This window comes from Coturnix japonica, chromosome 1 (genome assembly GCF_054131305.1).
Source record: "Coturnix japonica strain WE chromosome 1, WE-NBRP24, whole genome shotgun sequence".
In the NCBI taxonomy this organism is placed as follows: Eukaryota; Metazoa; Chordata; class Aves; order Galliformes; family Phasianidae; genus Coturnix; species Coturnix japonica.
The window spans coordinates 170,641,080-170,664,777 of record NC_140663.1 but is presented as its reverse complement, the minus strand read 5'-3'; the positions used below and the strand labels follow the sequence as shown (position 1 = coordinate 170,664,777).

At 39.8% G+C, this 23,698-nt stretch overlaps 1 protein-coding gene across 2 annotated transcripts in view; it reads left to right on the top strand.

Moving 5' to 3' along the window:
• The first annotated feature begins 8,148 nt into the window (after positions 1 to 8,148).
• LOC107308462 (putative N-acetylated-alpha-linked acidic dipeptidase) overlaps positions 8,149 to 23,698 on the top strand; it is a 28,239-nt gene continuing 12,689 nt past the window's right edge. The window contains exons 1-9 of one of the 2 annotated variants that reach the window (XR_014931898.1): positions 8,149 to 8,318; positions 11,026 to 11,134; positions 13,452 to 13,638; positions 14,459 to 14,560; positions 18,553 to 18,678; positions 19,628 to 19,814; positions 20,872 to 20,965; positions 22,168 to 22,266; positions 22,785 to 22,870. Coding sequence is in view for 1 of the 2 variants with exons in the window: in XM_015852369.3 (XP_015707855.2) it covers positions 8,201 to 8,318; positions 11,026 to 11,134; positions 13,452 to 13,638; positions 14,459 to 14,560; positions 18,553 to 18,678; positions 19,628 to 19,814; positions 20,872 to 20,965; positions 22,168 to 22,266; positions 22,785 to 22,870 (1,108 nt within the window). In the remaining variant the exon portion in view is untranslated. The remainder of the gene's footprint in view (positions 8,319 to 11,025; positions 11,135 to 13,451; positions 13,639 to 14,458; positions 14,561 to 18,552; positions 18,679 to 19,627; positions 19,815 to 20,871; positions 20,966 to 22,167; positions 22,267 to 22,784; positions 22,871 to 23,698) is intronic. The other variant, XM_015852369.3, reaches the window with a different exon arrangement.

The window sequence follows — 23,698 nt, the reverse complement described above, 5'->3', positions numbered from 1 at the left end:
CTACTGTTCACCATACATGTTTAATCCAACAGTTCTATGCTTGTCTTGCCCTCTTTGTAAATTATAATAATAAAAGTTTTGTTATTTATATGCTTTATCATATATTTTCTAAGAGGCCCAAGACAATTCCTCATAACTCAATGCAGCCTGGGTAAGCCAAGTGGTTGGATATCCATGGTTAATCCTCTATTATGAACATCCTATGACAAATTTGCATGGAGCCCGATCCAGCAGAACTCCACACCTGCAAACCAATGACAACCATCTCCTCAAATAAAGATTTTAAGCATTTGCTTTCAGTGTATGAAAGTTAAGACTTTCATTTTTATGATGATGTCAGAGCAGAAGGACAGAAGTGTTTTTAACATTAGTGTACAGGATCAAATTGTTGGGTAATAACAAGCAGCTGGCACCCAAGCTGGCTCCCTGTGGAAAGCACACCCTAAGTAAGATGCAGTACTGCCCCACCTCCTACTTAGTACAAGCAACGGGGGTGAAAGCAAGCATAGGAAAGACCAAAGGAATGAATGGGAATGAAAGAAAGAGGCTTTCACACTGAATGCATGAGATTTAATGTTTCAGTGTAGTTGATAGGTTGCATCACGCCAGATGCTATAAAACTAGGACTATTGTTTTCACTGGCTTGGGCCAATGTAACTCGACTGAATGTATTTCATTGTCTCTTTTCACAAGCTGAAGACCTGACCTGACCTGACCTTACCTACTCAGTCCAGAAAAAGCTGTGAGAAGAATGTAGTAACTACAGCCTCCATTAACAAATGTATTCTACTAGATTTAAATGCATTACATGGTCACATCCATTGCATACACACAGATTCAGCTGGCCTGATTCCTAAATTGGAAATGCTGTAGCAGCACTGATATAAAGCAAGAATAAGTGTAAAGCAAAACCAAACCCGCAATGCTCATTTTACAGCTGTATTTCTTTTTCCTTGCTTCTTTGAAAGCAAACCAGCCTGTTAAATAAACAGGCTGGGAATAGGCTGACGTTGGTGGGCAGTCTGTGGTTGCCATCTGGCGGTTTAATAAGAAAAGTACAGGAAAATAAGGAAATGACCCATCCTTTGATCGTATCTTAACAGCGTTTTTAAAGAATGTGATCTGTATTCACACTATTTTTAATTCCTTCTGGATGAGCAACATGAATATTTTTATATATACATACACATAATAGTTATATATATCCTCATTACTTATATATTCAAGTTCTCAATAACGTAAGTCCTTTCTCTTTCATACATCTCTCCATCACTCAGTTCACCTTCATTCTTCTCATGTAACTAACTCTTTGCAGAGTAGCTCTATAATAATCAAGTGGCATGTAGGTAAACAAGAGATTCCCATGTGGTCTTTATCATTTACTTAGGATGCCAACCTTACAGATGTTGCCACTCCCATCACCTCCTTGTCACCACAATGGTGGTCATTGACCATGAAGTTCAGTATGTTGACATTCAGGTATCCAGGAGCATCAGCAACAGCACTGATGATCTGGGCACTGTCAGGAAGGCTTGTGACCAAGGATTCAGTAGAGGACCAAAAATTTAGTAGAGAGTTTATTCACTTTCATTTTCCTGTCAAAATCCCTGAAATTTAAGGCTGTTTCACCTGTAAGTTCAAAACATCAATACACAAGCTTTCCATTCACTCTCAGCCTCCCTATTTCTATTTATTTATTTATTTCAAACAACTCTGGCTTGTTCCAAGAGAAAAACAAGTTGCTATTGGCAACATTTCTTTTTATAGCCCCCTGTGTGGCACCATCCAAGGGATTCACCCCATGGCTTCAAAACAGAGAACGCAGTTTCTCCAAGGACTAAAAGAAATGCTGTAATATGTCAGACCATCTTTATTTAAGTTATTTTGGTGAGGAAGAAATGATTGTACCTTTTGGTAAAATACTCCAATAAGCCCTTCAACCCAGTATGTATTCTCCAAGGATCGATACAATGGTGTATTTTACAAGGATACCTGCACAGGCATTGCATCAATCCCATCTGATGCTGCAAGTGCTCGTATAACACAAAGTAATGAAATATTGGATACATTATGCAGAAAACACATGTGATTTTATACAGCTGCTCATGCCTACAGTTTGGGTGCAGAATGCTTATTTTTGGCATCCAATAAAGTACACTATGTTCTCACCAGGAAGAACCAAGGTTTGCTTTAATAGTCCTTCAATAACAAAACCTAATGTCTAAATCAGTTTCTCTACCTATATTCACTTGAGGGCAAGAACCTACAAGTTAAATGCCATAACACCAAATGCTGAGACAGAGATAAATCCTGTGTCACCATAGGATTCACACATGATAAAGTTATCTGATCCACACATACCTTTTGTTGAGCACCCTTTCACTTCACTCTTTCAGTGTCACGAAGCCTGCTTGGTTTGCACTTCTTACTCAGCAATTAAACCACCTGTAATGAGATCTATTTTAGTGATAATGATATTCAACAACGAAAATAGACCAGGACATGGATTAGAGCTGCCCTCTCATTCCTGCTATTCACATGCAAAGAAAAAATGACAGTAGACATAGCAGGTCTCCTCAGAGTCACTAATTTCATTGACCTCATATTTGAAATCTAAAAGGCAGATGGTAATTTTAACTGAACCACTGCAGTGTTGGAATTATTAAGATACCTCCTAACAGTAGAAGAAAGAAAGTGATTTACAGGTGGAATAAATAATCTTGTAGAGACTGAGGAAAGAAATGGACTCCACTGATTCCATTTCATTCCCCCTGCAATCTCCCTCACTTCAATCAATTTAGGTTAGCACTTGTTTCAAGCTCCTTGAGCAATGCATTTTCAGCACAAAAGGGTTCAGCAGAGGATGGCCTTCCTTTCACTGCTGGGTAGAACAGATCAGATGACTGAATTCTTGAAGCAGTTTTTTTTTTCTTCAGGCAATATCAACCACTAATTGAAAATATAGTCAACAGATGTTAGCACTTCCTTTTCACATAGACTTTCAGACAACTGATGACTTCTGTTTAGAGGTCAGGGCAGGAGAAAACATTTTTCCCCTTACACTGCAGGACTTTCACAAGAGTTATTTTAATGTTGTTTATTTTCCTGTCTTGCCTTTCTTCAGCTTCTCTCTTTAATCTGAACTCTGTCCTTTCTTTATATATATATTTTTTTCCATAGCTGTATATCCTTTTATTGCTCTCTCAATTGCTTTTATCAGGAGGTTGAGTGCAGTTCAGCTTGTCCTTCAAATGGCGACCACACAAAGTTCAGATCTACATGTGTACCATGCCAGTTTCACACCAGCTGAGATTATTCTTGAAGAGATAAGCACAAGACTCCTGCGATTCAGGCCTACATCACAGATTTGTACACAGGACTGAATATCATAGAAGTATTTAGATACGTCTTTGGAAGAAAGCTCATTTGAGCCATTGGGATATTTTTTGAAGAAACACATTGCATGAAATATGCATAAAAAGAGGATATTTCCCTAATTTCTGCTGATGGCAGAAATTATGACCATAGAAGCGGAACTTTACCTGATAGCGTTTTTTTCTTCATGCACATGGTATGTAACTACTTCTGTAAAAACAATTTGCCTCTGAACTAACCTCACTATAGTAAGGACCAAAAGCTAGTCAGATCATCATCTAAAAGTCAAGCATAGACTTAAATACTTAAGACTTAAGTACCATAGACTTCAGATTCAGGGAAGTCTTGTGGTCAGGATACAGTGCTGAGAAATGAGAGACCTTCCTGTCTACCACAGTAACATCAGACAAGTCCCATAAACTACAGATTCAGCGAGGACTACAATAAATATCATACTTACAACAGATAAAATGCTTCAGACAAACCAGGAGAAACGGTGCTACCTGCAGACATATGTTCTAATTTTTTCTGAATAATGAGATCCTAAAAGAAAATACAAGAAGATAAAATCTTCAATTACAGGATTATCCCAAATTGACCGAGAAACGAAGCAGACACTGCAAATTTCTGGAGCAAATATTATGTCTTATGTCTGGCCACAAAAAATCCCACTGGGAATTATTAGCTCCTTATTTCTGAGATGAAATTCAGAACAGGAAACTAGCAAAAAAATAAGCTTCATACTTTGCATTATGATGCAATTACACTTCAAACAAAAATGCCCGTGACAGTGGTGCCTATTTTTAACTTGTTTTTAAAATTTTAAGCCACAGAGGCCTGTCCACCAACAGAATTGAAATGGTTTCCTGCTTCTGACTACAAACACTAAATCTCTTCCAGCTGCAACAGGAGATTAGAAAGAGTAAACAGCTAGAAGCAGACAAAATTGTCAAAGCACATGTAACAGTGATAATCACAGCAACACCGCTGTTAGTAACATTCAAAGAGTACATCTTGGCTAACTACAAGTCACAAAGAAGGGGATATTTAAAAGACAGAACGTCAGTCTGTTTAGGAAATTACAGAAAAAATATATATCCTCACTCCTCTAGCATGTAAAAGCCGGGGAATCACAGTAAGCTCTGGGGCACTCCAGTACAGCTGTGAGGAAAGCATAAACTGTTAGAATGTTCATCCTGAAGCAGCTGTAACACAACTAAATTGGAGTTTATTGATTTCCCTGTCCAGAAAGGCACATATTTTGACATCAATTATGCCCTAAATACATAGAATTTTTCCAAGTGTACATCGTTAATTTGCTCCATTATCTGTGTATTCCACATTGGCATCTTGTTCTTTGCCAGTGAAGTCAGAAGAACAACTGGAAAAACACATGCTTTCTGATAGACCAATGCCCCAAGGAAAAAAAAAAAAAGCTGCAAATATCTACAGAAGAAACTGTCTTTCTATAAGAAATCATTTTTAATCAGTAGCAAGATTCCACTTCAGCATGGTAGAGTTAATTCTTCATTACTTACAAGCTATTTCTGTTCTCATGGCAACATCAACATAGGGAAGCTAGAGATAATTTAACATTTTGCTGTCCAGCTTCTTCATGGGCCAGTCTTTTTGCATGTCAGGGGAGGTGATCCTCCCTACCTACTCTAATCTCATGAGTTGAGGCCCCAGCAAGACAGTGAGTTCACAGGAGGACCATGGAGATGATCAAAAGAGTGGAATGTCTCTCCTATAGAGACAGGCTGAGAGAGCTTGAGTTGATCATCCTGGAGAAAAAAAGCTCCAGAGAGGCTTTACTGTGGCCTTCCAGCTGCTGAAGTGGGTCTGCAAGAAAGTTGGAGAGGGATTCTTTATCACAAAATGTAGTTATAACACAAGGGGTAATGGTCTTAAACTAAAAGAATACAGATTAAGATTAGAATCGGATTAAGATTAGGAAGAGATTCTTCATTGTGCTGTTTGTGAGGCACTTGGACAGGTTGTCCAAAGAAGCCACGGATGCTTCATCCCTCCAGCCAGGCTGGATGGCAACCTTACGTACTGGGTGTTGTTCCTGCCCACAGCAGTGCAGTTGGAAGTAGGTAGTTTTTAAGGCCTCTTCCAACATAAGCCATTCTAATCCAGCAGCAAACTGAATGGTGACAAAACCTAATTAATTACATTTAGCACACTGAGCACTGTAACTGGGAGATAACTGACCTGTGAAGCCAAGAGCAGGAGAGAACATCAAAGGCTCTTCAACTGGTATGGCAAGCTGATCAATCTGTGCATCATCTTTCTTAACTTTCTTTCTGTATCTTGCAACACGAGAACAAGGACAGTCTGGTACAATTCAGAATTACCTCACGTCTTTACATGCATGGAACTGATCCTCAGAGGCCTTTGCACTAGTTCACAGTATCCTTCTCTTCCTTCTTTCACAATGTGCTACTCCAAAATGCTTTACTGTTTGAATAACTGGCCTGAAGACAGATTCCTGTGAAGTCTGTAAAAGCATTCCAGTATTCCATTAGCAAGACTGAGAAGATGGGGACATTTCTGACAGTTATAAATGTCGTAATTCAGGATGGAGGTTAGTCTAAAGAACACACATGAGAAAGCAGTTACCACAGCCAATTCATTTCCATTTTCACTAGGGCAGAAGAATCGATCCCCTTGCAGAGTTTTACTGTCTGTGAGAGGAAATCCCTAAAAAGGAAAGCAGTAACAAAAGGAACTGAGATGTGAGCAGGAATAAAAAATGATTGAGCACTTACCACAGGAAAGCAAAATCCCAGCCTTGTCACTGCTACTTTTTTTTAAACATCATGAGAATCTCAGCAGAAGGAATGTTATCACAGCAGTGCAAATACTACAGAGATCTCTAAGCACACAGCAAAGGGACAAAGCACCAACTCAACAAAGAAAGTTAAAAAACTTGACTATCAAAAATTATCATTAGAGAAATGCTGTTTGCCTTTCTATCACTGCTTAGTGCCTTATGTAGTCACAGGCACAGCACCCTTCTCTATACGGAGTTCTACATGGATAAAGATGCATGTTTTTGAGTTAAAGCACAAGTTTTATTTTAATACACAGGCAGATGTGGCACCTTGCAGAATGGATATTTGATAAGCCCTGTAGTGCTCTGTGGAAATCAAAAGCAGTATGGTTTGTGGACACCTGTGAAAGACCATATCCATACAAATGTCATTCAACCAGCAGAGTATATAGAAGGGGAAAGGAAAATGTAAGCTATAAATTTACTTATTAGTTCTATCCCATCTACGAGTAAAAAGTGGGAAGATGGTATTTTATGCAGTTTGAAAATAAGAAAGTAGAATATAATAATATAATATAATAATATAGATAGTATTTAAATAAATAATAATGTAATAAAAGTTTTCCAGGTGAAAGAACCTAGGTTTCACTTCCTTGTATTCTACTGACATTTTACAACAATACACCTCATTTTGTTCTCTCATGAAACATTCAACAATAATTTCTATCAGAAACGCTTCAGATTTAATTAGTGAGTAGTTCCATTGCATAATAGTGACTTGGAACTCATGAATTTCTTCACTTTGCCTAAATAAATGATTTAATCCTACAGAACCCTTGGGAGTTAGGCCAGTCTTTTTATTTCACTATCTGTATAGCAAATATGTAACAGAGAAGTAGGGGTACTTAATATTTACAAAGCAGGCAGCATATTAATCCACAAACAAGTCTCCATTAAAATCACAGGAAAAAAAATGTTACAACGGACCTCCTGGAGGTCAATCTAGACCGAATTCCTGCTCAAAACTGTGCTAACTTCAAAGTTAGATCAGGTTGCATGGAGCTTTGTGCAGTGTTTTGAAATAGTCCAGGAATTTATATGCTCCATCTTTGGGAAGCCTGTTCCACTGCTTACCCACTCCCATGTTAAAGATGCTGCAATGGTGAGACTTCTTCCAGTTGTTTATAAAAGGTTTCTTTCTCTTTCTTGTCTTGAGACAGCAGCCAGTTGTAGGCAGACAACATGAAGGCCCCCTTGTTGGCCTCCCTTCCATATTCTGACACATAACCCTGTCATCATTTCCAAAGCAGATCTCCATGTATCTGAGCATCTGCTTTGCATCCTCTCTCTGATGATTAAAACTGTAACAAAGACCAGCAATCTTTTTCTCTTGATAACTCATTTTTATTTGACAACCTAGAAAAGTTCTTCTCAGACATTACAGAATAACTTGAATCTCCCTTCTAGACTAGGTGTTTCTCCAGGGGGTTATAAGTGGAATGACTGGTTTCACCTTCTTAGCCTTCTGCTCTAATCAAAACGTTGGAAGTTGTCTTAATCACACATCAAACTAGTTATGTGACACACAGGAATGTAATTATATGGTAAAAAACTGACACTGAGAGATCTTATCCCCACCTCCTCCCAAAACCTTACAAAACCCTTACGAAACCTCACAGTATGCTCACCCCATTTAGTAAGTGTGGCCATAACCCATCAGGATTAAATCTCCTTGGGATATTAGTCTAGACATAAAATATATTTTGGTTCAGTGCCTAGTCCCATGGCACTTCATTAACTCAAGTTCCAAATGCCCCCAGCAGAAATTTACTGATCAAGGATTCCAGATTTCTAGCCCTAAAGGTACCCAGGCCATGTTACTCTTCTTAGAAACACCAAATGTGCCCATTCTTTAATGCCGTGTGACAAAAATCAAAGTCCGATGTCTGTGTGGAACACCCCGAGGCGGGAACCAACAGCCGCGCCCTCCCGTCCGCCCCCACAGCGGGGGCACTTCGGCCATTGGGTCCGGAGCGGCCGGCAGCGATGTGGACGTCGCTCGGTGCTGTCACGGAACCAGCCGGCCCCAGGGCAGCGAGCGGCCGTTTCTGGGCCGTCACCCTGGGGGCAGCGATTGGGCTTTTCCTCCTCGGGTTCCTCGTCGGTACAGTGCGAATTTCACCCCTCTTTGGAGCGGAGCCGGGCTGAGCGGTGGCCGGGTTGAGGGGGGAGGGTGCGGGTGTGGGGGGAAGCGCTGTGTTACAGGCTGGGAGGAGTTGGGAGCTCTCCTTGAGAGCAGCTCGGCAGAGAAAGACCTAGGGGTCCTGATAGATGAGAAACTTAACATAAGCCAGCAGTGCGCTCTGGCAGCCCGGAAAGCAAATGGGATCCTGGGCTCCATCAGGAGAGGGGTGGTCAGCAGGGATAGGGAGGTGATTGTCCCTCTCTACTCGGCTCTTGTGAGGCCCCATCTGGAGTACTGTGTCCAGGTGTGGAGCCCTCAGTACAAAAAAGACATGGAGATTTTGGAAAGGGTCCAGAGGAGGGACACGAAGATGATCAGGGGGCTGGAGCACCTCCCCTATGAGGACAGGCTGAGGGAGTTGGGTTTGTTCAGCCTGGAGAAGAGAAGGTTGCGGGGTGACCTCATTGCAGCCTTTCAATACCTGAAGGGAACTTACTCCCAGGAGGGGAGTAAACTCTTCGAAAGGGCTGACAATAGCAGGACATGGGGAAATGGTTTTAAGTTAAAAGAGGGAAGATTTAGGTTGGATATTAGGGGGAAGTTCTTTACTAGGAGAGTGCTTAGGTCCTGGAACAGGCTGCCCAGGGATGCTGTGGATGCCCCGTCCTTGGAGGTGTTCAAGACCAGGTTGGACGGGGCCCTGGGCAACCTGATCTAGTAAATGTGTATGTTTGGTGGCCCTGATAGGCAGGGGAGTTGGAACTACATGATCCTTGAGGTCCCTTCCAACCCGGGTAATTCTGTGATTCTGTGATTCTGTGTAATTGAATGCCCCTTTCCCCACTGGGCTTAGGAGGGACTGCAGGTTGCTGACGGAAATCTTTTCCTCTCCTACACACCCTTTTCATCCACAGATGGATCAGGATCGGGGATGGGGGGGGAAAGGGAAGAAAACAAAAGAGCCACTTGTACTTTGAAATGGCATTTGGTTATGCTGGAGGATCCTGGAAGGGCAGTGAGTCTGATGTAGAAAAAGCTCTGTGCAGTGCAGCCTGTGGGCTGCGCTCTGCTCCTCACCCTTCCTCTGGTTTGCCTCCATCTGTGCAACTGCTACTGCACTGCACTGAATGTATGGAGTCCTCAATGCTGGAGGGACATGGAGCTGTTGGAGCATGTCCAGAGGGGGGGCCACAGAAGTGATCCAAGGGGTGGAACACCTCCCCTATGAGGACAGGCTGAGAGCTGGGGCTGTTCATCTTGGGGAAGGCTGTAGGGAGAGCTGAGGGTGGCCTTTCAGTATCTAAGAGGAGCTAGGAGAAAGAAGGGGGCAGAATCTTTTAGAAGGGCCTGTGGTAATAGGACAAGGGGAAATGGTTTCAGACTGAAAAGATTTAAATTGGATATAAGAAAGAGGTTTTGTGCTGTAAGGGTAGTGAAGGACTGGGGCAGGTTGCCCAGAGAGGTGGTGGATACTGCATCCGTGGAGACACTTGAGGTCAGACAGGTTGGGACTCTGAGCACCTGGTGGAGCTGTAGATGTCCCTGGGAGTTGAACTACATGGCCTTTAAAGGTCCCTTCCAACTCTAAAGATTCTATGATTATATGTCCTGTTTCTGACTTAAAAATAAAAACATATGTTAGAAACTTTGTAGCCAGGTGTTCCTCTCATCTCTTACTCTAATAATGCTTGTGTAGTAAGGGAGGGTTTCCAGAATAAGAACCAGAGACAGAGAAAATAGTTAAGAGACATCTGTTCCTTAAAAAGGGGCACTGTTTCTTCCATTATTTTTTTTATTTTAAAGCTTCCACCTTTCCGAAGTGACTGACAGCATCATGTTTGGTGCTCAGGGAATATAGGAGTTCTCAACATCTCTTCTATTAGAGGAGAGGAGGCTCACTCGTGACTCTCTGAAAGGAGGTTGTTGCTAAGTGGGGGGTCAGCCTCTTGTCTCAGGTAACAACAATTGGATGAGAGGAAATGGCCTTAAGTTGCGGCAGGAGAGGTTCAGGTTGGATATTAGGAAGAATTTCTTTTCGGAAAGTGTGGTGATGCAGTGGCACAAGCTGCTCAAGGAGGTGGTGGAGTCACCGTCCCTTGAGGTGTTCAAGAACCACAGAGATCATAGAATCACAGAATGACCAGGGCTGGAAGGGACCTCAAGGATCATGTAGTTCCAACCCCCCTGCCTACCAGGGCCACCAAAGATACACATTTACTAGATCAGGTTGCCCAGGGCCCCGTCCAACCTGGTCTTGAACACCTCCAAGGACGGGGCATCCACAACCTCCCCGGGCAGCCTGTTCCAGGGCCTAACCACTCTCCTAGTGAAGAACTTCCCCCTGACATCCAACCTAAATATTCCCTCTTTTAACTTAAAACCATTTGCCCAAGATGTGGCACTGAGGGACATAGTGAACATTGTGAAAGTAGGTTGACAGTTGGACAAGTGATCTTAGTGGTTTTTTTCCAATCTTAATGTGATGGAAGATGTGCATTAAAACAACTGTGATTGGTATAGCACTGTATCAAGATAACAAGTACTGTGGTGCAGGACTATCACTGCCATTACCAAACTCTGTATCAAGTTGTGGCAGTGTTACTGTGCTATGATGAAGAATAATGTTAAAATACACATTGAAAATCTTGTGATATTGAAGAAAAATGTATTTTGCTGTGTTGTATAGGCTGGTTTGCAAAACCTGTAGAAGAGAAGACAACTTTGAAACCTCATGTGGAGATGAAGGCCGCATTTATGGCTGAGATGAAAGCTGAAAACATCAAGCACTTTCTTTTGTAAGCAATGGGTAGGCTTATCTGTCAAAAATAAATCAACAAATAAAATCAGGAACCAGCCCAAGGATGCCACTAACAGATCATAGTGTGTAGGTTCTTGGCCATAGGTTTCAACTAATGTTTCCCAGTAAGATGAGAGATAGTACAGTCCATCTTGACTCCTCTCATTCTTGTTTGTGTTGAAAACGCTTGGAGTCACTGTCAGCAAACTCAGTACTTAAAAGTAATTAAGAGCTGGCCAAATTCTTGCTCAGCAGCTGGTGAATGCTTGTAGTTCTCCCAAATTTGTGACCATGTTTGTGTTACTTGGCACATCCATGTTCACACCTTCATGAAGAAAGATATCTCCAAGCACTCCCTCTCTGCACAGTGAACAGCTAGAATAGTTATCTTTAAAGCTGTAAAGGCATTTTTAAGACCATGTTTTATCCCCCAAGAATTTATACATCTCATCTACTTTTTAGTAATTAAGTTATTTGATTTCAGCATTATTCTGATTCTGCTTCCTCCTACAACAATGATAACTTTTGTTCCTGAAAATTCAAGTGGTAAAAAATAGCCCTGTAGATTTTTAAAACCTATTGTAGTTGAGTTGCTGTAGTTAATTTCTTGATTTCTTAAAACTTAGAAGCCTTAGCTACTAGGAAGCTGTTATTAATCATTTGTTTTAGGGACCTTGTAAACAGATTTTCTACTAGGAAGGTGTGATATTTGTTAAAGTAATGCATTTATTCAAGCTAGGAGTTGTAGTTTGTTGGTAGAAACTGACTTTCTATGTAAAGAAAATTTTAAAGTATCAGTGTTTTTAGAAGTAGACAGTAATTCTGGATTTGCCTTTAATTCCCATCCTGATTAAGTAGCAGGAAGTTTTATCTTACTGCAAAACCAAATTACAAAAAAACCCCACCCATGTTTGGCTTATTGTGTCAGACCCACCTATTTCACTTTAAGCGCACAAGCTATTGCAAATAAGCTAGCTGGAAAGCACATTCTCTTTACTGCATAACAGCCATATCCTGAGCTGTGTAACATTGAAAATAAGATCTTTTGCACTTTTCAACCTGTGTTTTGGCTCCTACAACACAACCGTTGCTCAGCAGCTCGGTAGAAGCAGCTCGCTGCCCTCCAAACTCTCTGTCTCTATGCCAACAGGAAACATTGTACCACGTTTACTGACTTGCAGCCAGTTCTGTGGTGGAATACACAAGTGTTTAATCACTACTCAGAACTATTAGTACAGGCAGTCAACAGATTAGAGCAGGAAAGTAAGAAAAACAAAGTTCTATTAAATAGGGGTATAACACAGGAGAATACTATTGCATAACTCAAATTGTAATGAAGCCCAGAAAATAGTGCCTTGACTGTATGATGAGCAGTGCAGTACAGAGTTGATAGAAGCTGTTGATATTGTCAGAAGAACACAGCTGTGTAAAAATCAGAAGTATATCATTCTTCCAAAGTACTTGGCTGTTTTTGGTAACACTCACTGGAACTTAAGACGTTCCCAGCCTTATACCTTGTTCGTACCTGAGGTCTCCTTTCCCTCACTAACACTACTTGGTTCATGTGGTGTGCTGATGGCTTGGCCATAGAACAGGATGAGGACATAATGATGACAATCTCATTCAATGGAGACTTCTTTAGATCAGTTCACTACTGGTTTTTCTCAGTTATCTGGCCAAATTTCATTTCCAGACGATGAGTTGCTCACCATTCCTGGTATCGTACGCTATTTGTTATTCGGTGCATATATCTCTTAAGTCACAAGCTGCTGAGTTTTTCTGTTCCTTGTTTGTAAGCTGCTATGAACTCACACTCTTATTTGCCAACAAAACATGCTCAGAGTCAACTTTTAAATAAATCAGTATTTGTGCTAAAATTAATTAAAACAGTGGGGTCTGAGGAGACTACCCAGCTAATTAAATGTAGGGATCACAGTCATTATGCACATTTCTAAACTGAACACCTAGAAGTAATTATGCTCCACTATTTTACTGCTTTACAAGGAAGGCCAGGCTTACGCAGAGAAATGACTGGCCCTTGGTTGCCCAGAAGACAAGGAATAAAGCAAGAACAAGACCCCATGGCTGATTTTGTACCACTCTTGCTAGGCTGGATTGCTAACAAGATGTAAACACCTATGACTGAAACCCTTTGCCTCATGTTATGTGTATGGCAGACAAAAATATATGTGCTGAAGAATCTTGGTCTTGATTCAGTTTGGGTACATCTAGTTATATCCAGGTGATGTTTCCAGCTGGGTTAAGATTATGTGTAGCAATGTCTGATCCTGACCAATTGCTTCTTTTTCTTCTAGCAATTTTACACAGCGTCCTCACCTTGCAGGAACAAAGGAGAATCTCCATCTGGCACAGCAGGTTCAAGCTGAGTGGGAGGAGTTTGGTTTGGATTCTGTTCAGTTGGTTCATTATGATGTCCTGCTCTCTTATCCAGATGAAAATAAACCCAATTATGTCTCAATAACTGATGAGCATGGAAACGAGGTACTGAAAACACCTGTTTTTGCAAACAGTGCAAAAAATCACCTTCATACACCTGGGAAGACTGGGAGGGAAAGCTATGCTGTGCTCTGTTTATGGTGTGGCACCTGATCCAAAGCTCATGGAAATCAGTGGTTCTCATTTGCTTTACTTATTTATATTTTTCTTAATTTATACATATTTGTTTCTTCATTTTCATGCTAGGAATACTAATAGCTACCCTGCTTCACACAGCTTACTGACACGCATGGATGAAAGGAAAAGTATGTATTAGAGCTATGTTATGTAATTCAGTTGTTTTAAAATTGCTCTGTTATTTAGGAAGAGGAAATCAACCATGGTTAGCATCATTACTTGCATTGAGTCATTTTACAGTATCAGTGATTGTGCTAAATTCAGTTCCTTGAAGTCTGCAGAGTTTATGCCTCAAGATACACTGACACAAAATCAGTTCATTACAGAGCAGCTCTACTGCTCACTGAAGGTCCAGGGATGAGCAGAATGCAATCATTTTTTTTATTATTGTGATCTAACCTTCTCTTACTTGCTGTATTGAGACCTCTTTAAAAGAACCTGTGTTCACATAAACAGGCTTTTAGCACATAAACCGTGCTAAGAGCACCAGTGAGACTATCAGGATCACACACCGAACTTGCATACAGAAGGTGTTAACCGTTGCTTATTAAAGTTTTGGTCACATCTCATTTTGAGTTAAAAAAACTAGAGTCATTTAAACATAAATGCCTGTGAAATGTGCCTGCATAAACAGTACTTCTTTTTCATATTTCCCGGTTTTGCTTTTTTGTTTCTTCTTTCCCACTAGGTATTCAACACATCATTATCAGAGCCACCTCCTGCAGGGTATGAGGCTGTTGAAGATGTGGTGCCACCCTACAGTGCATTTTCAGCCCAAGGAATGCCTGAGGTAAAAAAGTAGAATAGTAAAATAGACGTAGAAACAGAAAGAAGATAGGATATTGGAGCATAACGTAGTATAAAATAGAATGGAATAGTATGGAATAATGTAAAATTCCTGGGTCTTAGGCTGTGTGTGTACAGACCCTGACATAGTACCAGTAAGAAAAATGAGCCAGCTCTGATGTTGTAGGGAGTTTTACAGTGGGGCAGTGTTGAAACTGAGCTGTCATACATACATGTTATTTTTTTTCCCTCTAGTTTGACTTAAAATTGAATTGTTTTGCATTTTCCTAAAAATGTAAAAATAAATCTTTCCTTTTATTCACTTCTTTAACTTCTCCAGATATTGTGTGTATATTCACTGTTCTTTTCCATCTTGGTGATCAAAATATGACTTATATTTAAATAGCCAATTAAACAAACTCATTTTCAAAGTGCTCTTTTCCATAGACTGTCATACAGGTGTAGCTGTGCACTGTGCTGTGGCTATTGCAAATGGCTATTGCTGGCATTTCACAGAATCATAGAATCACAGAATTGTAGGGGTTTGAAGGGACCTCTAGAGATCATGGAGTCCAAGCCCCCTGCCAAAGCAGGTTCCCTACACCACATCACACAGGTAGGCGTCCAGTAGGGTCTTGAATATCTCCAGAGAAGGAGACTCCACCACCTCCCTGGGCAGCCTGTTCCAGTTATCTTTTCTCTCTTGCACAGATGGCACCAGCTGACAAGCTGTCTGTTCTGAAACTGGCCTGTTTAACAGTTTTCTATTCTGTGATCTTTAATTGTTTCAATACATAATTTGTAAGAATAGGAAATATTTTTTTTTCTTGCTTTCCCTTCCATGTCTGTACATAGAATAACAAAGGTGGGGAGAGCCCTCTGGAGGTCATCTCATCCAAGCTGTCCTCTAAAGTTAGAGCTGACTTTGGAATCTGCTAGCAGTATTAAATTCATATACTGTCTCAAGTTTGTTAATAAGCTGTGCAAGCCCAGACAGCAAAAGATATCCTATATTCATACTCAGAAGAAGCTGGAGAGCCAGGCAGATAACCTGTCTCCTAGGATATAAGAACTATGAGTGTTTCAAGAATCACAGTGGGAATTTTGGAAGGTAGCGTAAGGTAAAATTCAAAGGTTCTGTCTTCCTGTTTTAATATCCCTACAGAAAGACAGAATAACTACACTGTTTTATTTGATTTCTAGTGAGCTACAGTAAATGATGGGAGATGGGAAATAACAATAAAAACAAGGTTTAAAAGATGCAGCTTCCTTCTTTAGAAAATGGTTTTATTTGAATTAAATAGGAAAACATTGTTTCTGAAAGAAACAATACCTAACAGACAGATTGTCTTTTCAAAATATATTGCTATGTTTCCCTTAATGCTTAATAGTTTGATAAAAGCTCCAAATACCGGTGCTGTTAGCCACGACATTCTTCAGTAAACAGCTGTTGCAGCTCTACTGCAAATAGCAGGGGAGTGAGCACATATAAAGCTCTGCAGTGGGAATATTCTCTGCATTCTGGGCTCATCTGAGTTTTCCCATATCTTTTTATGTTCTTTATGTTAAAAGCCATTTCATTAAAAACAGAACTAGGCTGTGGAGAGAGGTTTGGAACCTGTCACTTGTGTTCATCAGTCTTAGGCCTTCTGCTCTGAATTTTGGAACAGTTCCCGCATAAAGCTCAAAGTTCGGTGAAGGGAGAAGGCTGTCAAGAACCTGCATGTCTGGGTAACTATAGTCTCAAGAGTAGGACACCTTCTGGGAAGTGGGAAGAAATGGATCAAAGTTCTTCATACTGAGAGCAGCCAGGAGCTCAGCTTTCTTATTTTCTGTGTGAAAGCTCTAATCAGGGAGTTGCAGAGGTATAGTTAGACACTGCTAGCACCATTACTGCTTCCTGCAGTAATAAGTGGTAGTGACTGATTTTGAAGGTTATATCCTGCCAGAGTGGGATGGTAGCTTCTTACTTGCTAGAGTGAAACCCTGCAGAGATTTAGAAATAGCTGCTGCTCATTTCTGGTTCTCAGCAGATGTAGTATTGTCACAGGGTTATCTGGATTTATCTGTGTTCATTAGAGGAGGACAGCAGGCTGTCTCGCTCCAGTTTATAGGAGGGAGAAGAGGTGCTTTGATATATGTATACGCAGCATGAGATTAAGAAACAGTGGTTCAAATGTTGGTCCGACCAGTTTATTACAAACCTTAATAAGGGAGATGCAGAAGGGGAGGATGGACAATTTAGGGCAATGGGGAAGGGAAGGCAGGTGATAGAAAAGACAGAAAAAGAGAAGAATTGCGTAAAGCTGGGATAGTCACCACCAGGATCCAGCAGCTGTCCCGTTGTGAGACATGAGCAGCGTGGCCAGACTTGGACAGCAAGCGGGTAGCAGGAAGAAGCCACGGGGTAAGTCCAGGAGCAAGCAGCAGGATTCAGGTAGCAGGTCTGGGAGAGTCTGTCGGTGAGCAGGAATTCTGCAGTGAGGGATCTGATGGCAGACACCTACACTCATGGTTGTTGATCCCTCTTTTATCCTCTTTTTTTCCCTGCCTACATGACATCTCTCGGTGCTTGAGCAAATGTCATGTGAGTACCACCTGAGATGGCCATCTTCCTTGAGATAAGTCCACACAAAAAAAGACCTCTTCACAGCCATTAAGCCGTGGCTTTTCTCTCTCTCTTGCCCCTGGCCTTGTCCATCTTTGTCCCTCAAAGGATTTTGCAACCTTTGCTCAGGACTTATCCATCAGTGCTCTGCAGACAAAGGATTTCTCAATCCTTGCCCAGGACTTGCTAGGATTTGTTCCATCTGTGTCCTTCAGCAAGCTTTGTGTCAATAGTATAACAGAATAATCTCTTCCACAGGCCCACTGGCCCAAAAAGGGGAGGGAAGGGTCTCAGAGGTTTATGGGCTGCATCTGTCTGGTTCTGTGACTAATGGGGCAGGAGACCCATGGATCCACACCATGGGTAAGGGGAAAGGGGGAGGGGTGGAGAGATGGGCCTAAATACAGAACAGCAGCAACAATCTGAGGAAGAAATTTAGTTTACTAAATATGATATTGGAATGCAAGGTAACACAATATAATACAGTACAGCTGGAACTGAGGCTATTAAATAAAATGAGAGTGAGAATATCTGAATCTGAAGGCCTTGACTTCAGTAGGATGATACTTGGATTTTACTGAGAAGGAAATCTGGTTCATAAATTCAGAAGAAAATACCCAAGAATAATCCTTTTATTTATGAGTTATTATCTGAATAGGAAGTTGAATAATTTTAGCAGCTCTGAAACTGCTTTATTTAAATATAGTCCCTTTTATTTCAATAATTTAACCTAACTGAGCTCATTTCACCTAATTTAATCAGAAATTGCAATTTGAGCAGAATACTGATGAAGCCAGTACAGTTAGGAGGGCTGTACCTCAGTTTGTGAGGACATGCTGCTGTATTTCAAGGCCACCTGAACATCTGGTTACAGAGTGTGTAGGAGATTTAAGTTTATTCGTTTTTGAAATTAAATTGAAGATTGCTTTGGAAGTGTGTGGTCATACAGAGAAATGCACTTTTGTCACCTAAGTTTAGCTGTCTGATATGGCAAGTGTCCATATTTAACTGGTCCTTCAGTCTCACCATAGGCATTTATTTTGAAGAGGGCAACATGTTTCTTTCTAAGATAGGTTTGCTGTCCAATGCTGACTGACTAGAGCTTGAACAGACTAAGCTTAAGCAGGAGAGAAGAAAGGCCAATGCTCTGAGTGTTTACTCTCAGTTTCTGAATCATATCTTATGCTCTCTATAGAGGCTTGAGGTCACACAGCTTTTTTATATTATTGTGAACTAATGAGAAGTCACTTAATTACCTAGTCATCTCTAACAGAGAAAAATTCATATAAGAACCAGTTTTGAAGCTTATTGTTTCCAGCCTATTGTCTTGCTAGATCCCATCTTCCTGTTATACTCATTGACATTCAAATTCTATTTCCTTCCATCAGGGTGAGTTAGTGTATGTCAATTATGGCCGCACTGAGGACTTCTTTAAGCTAGAACGTGAAATGGGAATTAACTGTACAGGAAAGATTGTTATTGCCAGATATGGGAAGATCTTTAGAGGAAATAAGGTAATGTCTCTATATAAAAATGTTATTTATGCCATCCTTTAGTTGATTTCAAGAGACTGAAACTCTTAACCAAAGTCTACTCAAGCTTGTAGTGTAATTGAGGTTTTCATAGAGGTGCATTCAAAGAAAATTATTTATTGGGAGATATAAAATATGTACTTGACATGTATGTAATACATCTAAAGAATAAAAGTAAGTTGGAAAATGTTATATGTTTTAAAATGTATCTGCTTACTATAAATTGTTCCAAAGTGTAACTAACATGCCCCAGTAATATGCTCTAACTACGAAATAGTTTGTTCTTTCCAATTTGTTCAAATGTACCTTAACATAAGTTGGGAACGTCTATATTTTGAATTTCTCAGTTACTTCTGAGTGTCAAACAATTAATATCTTCACTGGAATACCAGTACTTATTATACAGTCTTGAGTAATCTTCTGGCAGAAGAACTCACTGGTATATGCTATCTTCACCAGTGAAAAGCGAATTGTGGCTCTTAACTCTAGTTCAGATAACACTGTCATTGAATTTTTATAGGCTGCCACTCTTAAAGATACTTTCTGAATGGAAAAGACTTAAACGTTATAGAAGAATGTGAATCATTTATTAAAATGAAATACAAGTCAAAATTACTTATAACCAGAGGTACAGGCAGTTGCCATTTAGTTTGGAACTGGTATGTCCTCACTGACATAAAGGCATGATATGTTCACTCTTAAGGTGGTCTTTCTAACAGCTGTTTGTATTGGTCTGCAAGTCTCCTGCTTCTCTATCTGTGTATCTAAATGAACTTTTTGATACAAGACAAGTATGGGACCTTTACTCAACTAAAGCAGTGTGAAAGGTTCCAAGTTATAATCATTGTAATTTATAATACTTTCTTTTGCCCCTTGAATGCTTATGTCAAGCTATAAAGGTCTGGATAGAAACCAGAGATGTGCTTTCCAGGTGAAGAATGCTGAACTGGCAGGTGCCAAGGGAATTATTCTCTACTCAGACCCTGCTGACTACTGTGCTCCTGGAGTAGATCCATATCCAAATGGCTGGAACCTTCCAGGTGGAGGAGCCCAGCGTGGAAATGTATTAAACCTGAACGGTGCGGGAGATCCTCTGACACCAGGCTATCCTGCAAAAGGTGAGGTGTCTGTTTAGTGTTCACATGCTCCCTAAATGGGTGCTGAAAGTTACTGTGGAGCTCAACATTTGTATGTTTCCAGTACAGTTACTAAGAAGAAAGCCTTCCTCAACAAAGGGCCCTGGGAATGCTGTATTAAGGACAAAATTCCATTCTATTCCATAACCTACTAAAAAAAATGGCTTCCAAATGTTCATGTTTGTCTAGACTGTGAAAATTTAGATTCTGATTTATAGAAAACAATAATAATTGTATTTGAATTGTGTCTTGTCTGAACAAAACCTAGACCTCTTTTTTTTTTTTTTTTTTTTAATTGTTGTTTCTGTTTTTTAATGAAAACAGCAGAATATTCATTAGTCTAGAGTGTAAGACTGGATCTGAATCTCTGGCAGATGCCCAGCTCAGTGTTCCAGACATTAGGCTATGTGCTCACACTTCAGTCACTCAGTGTTCCAGGCATTAGGCTATGGGCTCACACTTTAATCTTGTTTTATGGCTGTTTTTAGCTTTTTTTCTGAAGTTGCTTCCCGTGAATAGCAGTATTTATGTATCATTTCAATGAATCACAGAGTCACAGAATTATCAAGGTTGGAAAAGACCTAGAAGATCATCTAGTCCAACCATTACCAATACTTCTTGGCTAAATCATATTCCTCAACACCACATCCAAATGTTTCTTGAACACTCCCATGGTCGGTGACTCCACCACCTCCTGGGCAGTGCATTCCAATGCCTGACTACCCTTTCCGAGAAGGATAAAAATGAAAAAATGAATGAATGAAAAAATAAAAATGAAAAAAAAAAAAAGATTAAGAAATAATTTTAAAATCTCCAGCCAATTCTGAATGTGTAACTGTAGATGCTGTGGGAGAATATTTTTTAGTGTTGTTTTGAAAATATGCAGATGGAGCATAAATAGTGAAGTCACCGAGGAGATGTCAGCTGAAGTTAGAGGGAAGTGCAATGATTCTTGTTGAGTCCTGTGTTAAGACAGTGCTGTGAAATGTACAGATTCCTTCAGAGTCTTAATACAGAAATCCTCATCTTTACCTTTCAGAATACACCTACCGGTTAGACAAAGCCAGTGGTGTAGGTCTCCCAAAAATTCCAGTTCATCCCATTGGTTATCATGATGCTGAGTCATTACTGCGGTAAGTATTTGGGAGACATAAAGAATTTTAAGCAGACAGTCCAGTGAAAATTAGAAGAGTATTTGGAAAGAAAGGGAAAATATTTTTTCACTCAACTTCTGTAGTTTTTGAAATCCTGTTTGTGATTAGGGATCTGTAAGAAATTTATATACATACCAGATTCATGCAAAGCATTTTGGAAAGGGCTGTTTTTAATATATCAGGTATCAACTGAAGTAACAGTGATTAGCAATCAGGTACACTGAAGTTACAATGTAACTGTAGAGAAAAGGAAAGAACTTGAGGGCCTGCTGTGATGCTTGTTTTGTGAAAAAGACCAAAAATAAGGTAATTTGAGTGTCCAGGTGAATACTTAACTATATGTCTTTGATAGAACAGTATCTGTACTCTGTTGTAGTTATATGAAGCAATATGTTTTCTCTCCTTATTTGTATTATGTTGCATAAATGTGAAACGATGCTAGCAAACTAATGTATGAGTACTAGAAAAACTCCAGAGTGATGAAAAGTATTTAATAGATACCTGTATGTAAGTTTGCATACTAAGTAATCAAGTGATCTGAACACAGGCTCCAAGCTTTGCAGAGATGGTATTAACATTCATATTTATGTTAACAAAACATACACATTGAAAAAGCTAAGATGGAGTAGAGTTGGCCGGTGCAGCATTGCCCTTGCACATTCTGCTTGGAACAAGAAAAGATGACTTAATCGCATCATATTTGTTCCATTTTAGGTATCTTAAACACTTCAGCTATGTCTATGCCACCATATTAAATGGTGCCCAGAGACAGGCAATGAAAGACAATTGCATGTGTTGTTAAACTGTTAGAATGATCTTAATAACAGTCTCCTGAATAAACTGCAAATGCAGTTCAGGGCAGTAGAAAGTTTCAAGGACCATTTACAATGAACAGTTTATATGCAAAACCCTTGAAAGCAAAGACTATTTTCCATTCTAAACTGTCCTCAATGCCAAAGAACAGGTTTTCTTGTTAAAATACTAGTATTAATGTAGCTAAAAATGAAGATTAGTTACCTATGAAACCTTGTGGTACTAAACGTTTAAGACAGTGAGCATCACTGTGGTCTATATTTGAATGGCTCTGAGCCAAAATGTGTTGGTTTCTGGTTCCTTGTTTGTGTTTGGTGCTGTTGCAAGATGATTCTAATAATAATACTGTCTATTTCTTTTCATAATAGTAATATGGGAGGATCTGCACCACCGCATAGTAGCTGGAAAGGAAATTTGAATGTGTCTTATAATGTTGGCCCTGGTTTCACAGCAAATTATTCTACAAGGTAAGTTCTGTTTCATAAGGGAAACATGTTTGGGATTGGAGAAAAAATTGACAGAGTAATAAAATTTACTGAAGGTATATTGAGGTTATGTGCATTGTTCCTTTGATTTTGACCATTTCATGGGCTGAACATGCTTTCTGTGCAAAGCTTCAATAGATTCACATCTAATTGGGCACATATGACTGGATTGCTTTAGTTTCAAGCTAATCTTGAACCAATTTCATTTGACAGCCATCTAGCTTTTGGCAAGCTATTTGATTAGACAGCTGATTTTTTGAGAGCAGTAGCCATGTATTTGAAATTCTTCTTGGTCTAGCTTTTGATCTTATCTATTGCCATGTATAACACGACTCAGTTCATCTGATTTTCTGATGTCTGAGCTGCCACATCAGTACAAACACACGAACTGTGCTGAATTCATTACAGTTTATTCTGAATGCTTTTTAAAGGTGTTGATGCCTTATTATGTAATCTGGATAATTATTTTTTTTCCTTGGATTTTCTTCCCAATGCACCAGAAAGGTAAAAATGCACATTCATAGCAACAACAAAGTAACAAGAATTTACAATGTGCTTGGTACCATCAGAGGCTCCGTGGAACCAGGTAAAGTCATTTGTCTTCAGTGGACTAGCTAGAAAGGGGAAATGAGGAAGATGATAGTTTTCTCTGAAATATTGCTTTATCTGATACTTGGTGTTGAAATACTTACTGCAACAGATTTCATACGGTTAAGGGTATAAATGCTGAGTTCCAAAGGGGGAGTCATACACTAGACAGAAATATTTGTCTTCAAAAAAGTAGTTTTGCAACTGAAGGGATACTCTGAAGTGGATATTTTTGCCTATTAATGAGGGAATGATATTGCCAATTGAAAAGAGTTCAGAACCAAGTGGAAGATTTTCCATTCCATCGTATCCACCACTGTTGCCTTATTGCCTGTCTCCTAGTGTCCTCCAGCCAATGTTATATTTACACTATAAAAAAGCATAAATTGAGACATCCCTAGAATTATACATTCATTTAATCAGTAGCTGCAGCCCTTCCCCGTACTCTGAAACACAACTGCTAACCATATTATAGTATCACAGCTATCTAGTCTGACTTTGGTCATATTAATTGAATTTACATCACATTGAATACCTTTTTATGACTGACTACATACATACTCATGGAAATACATACTTCAGTACTGGAAGTCAGCGTGATGTACAAAAATAAGCAGACTATTGTAAAATGTGAAAAGATACATCTATTTTCAGAGGCAAACAACAGTATTTCTAGTAGTGGAAGTAATGTTAAGAAATTTAGATCTTATGTCCTGTGAGATTGAATTATTTGACAAGCTTTTTAGTGCTGGCTGAAAATGTAGAAAGATGTCTAGATATTAAAAATATATTTTAGCTTTACATTGTGTGTGATACAAACTAGTAA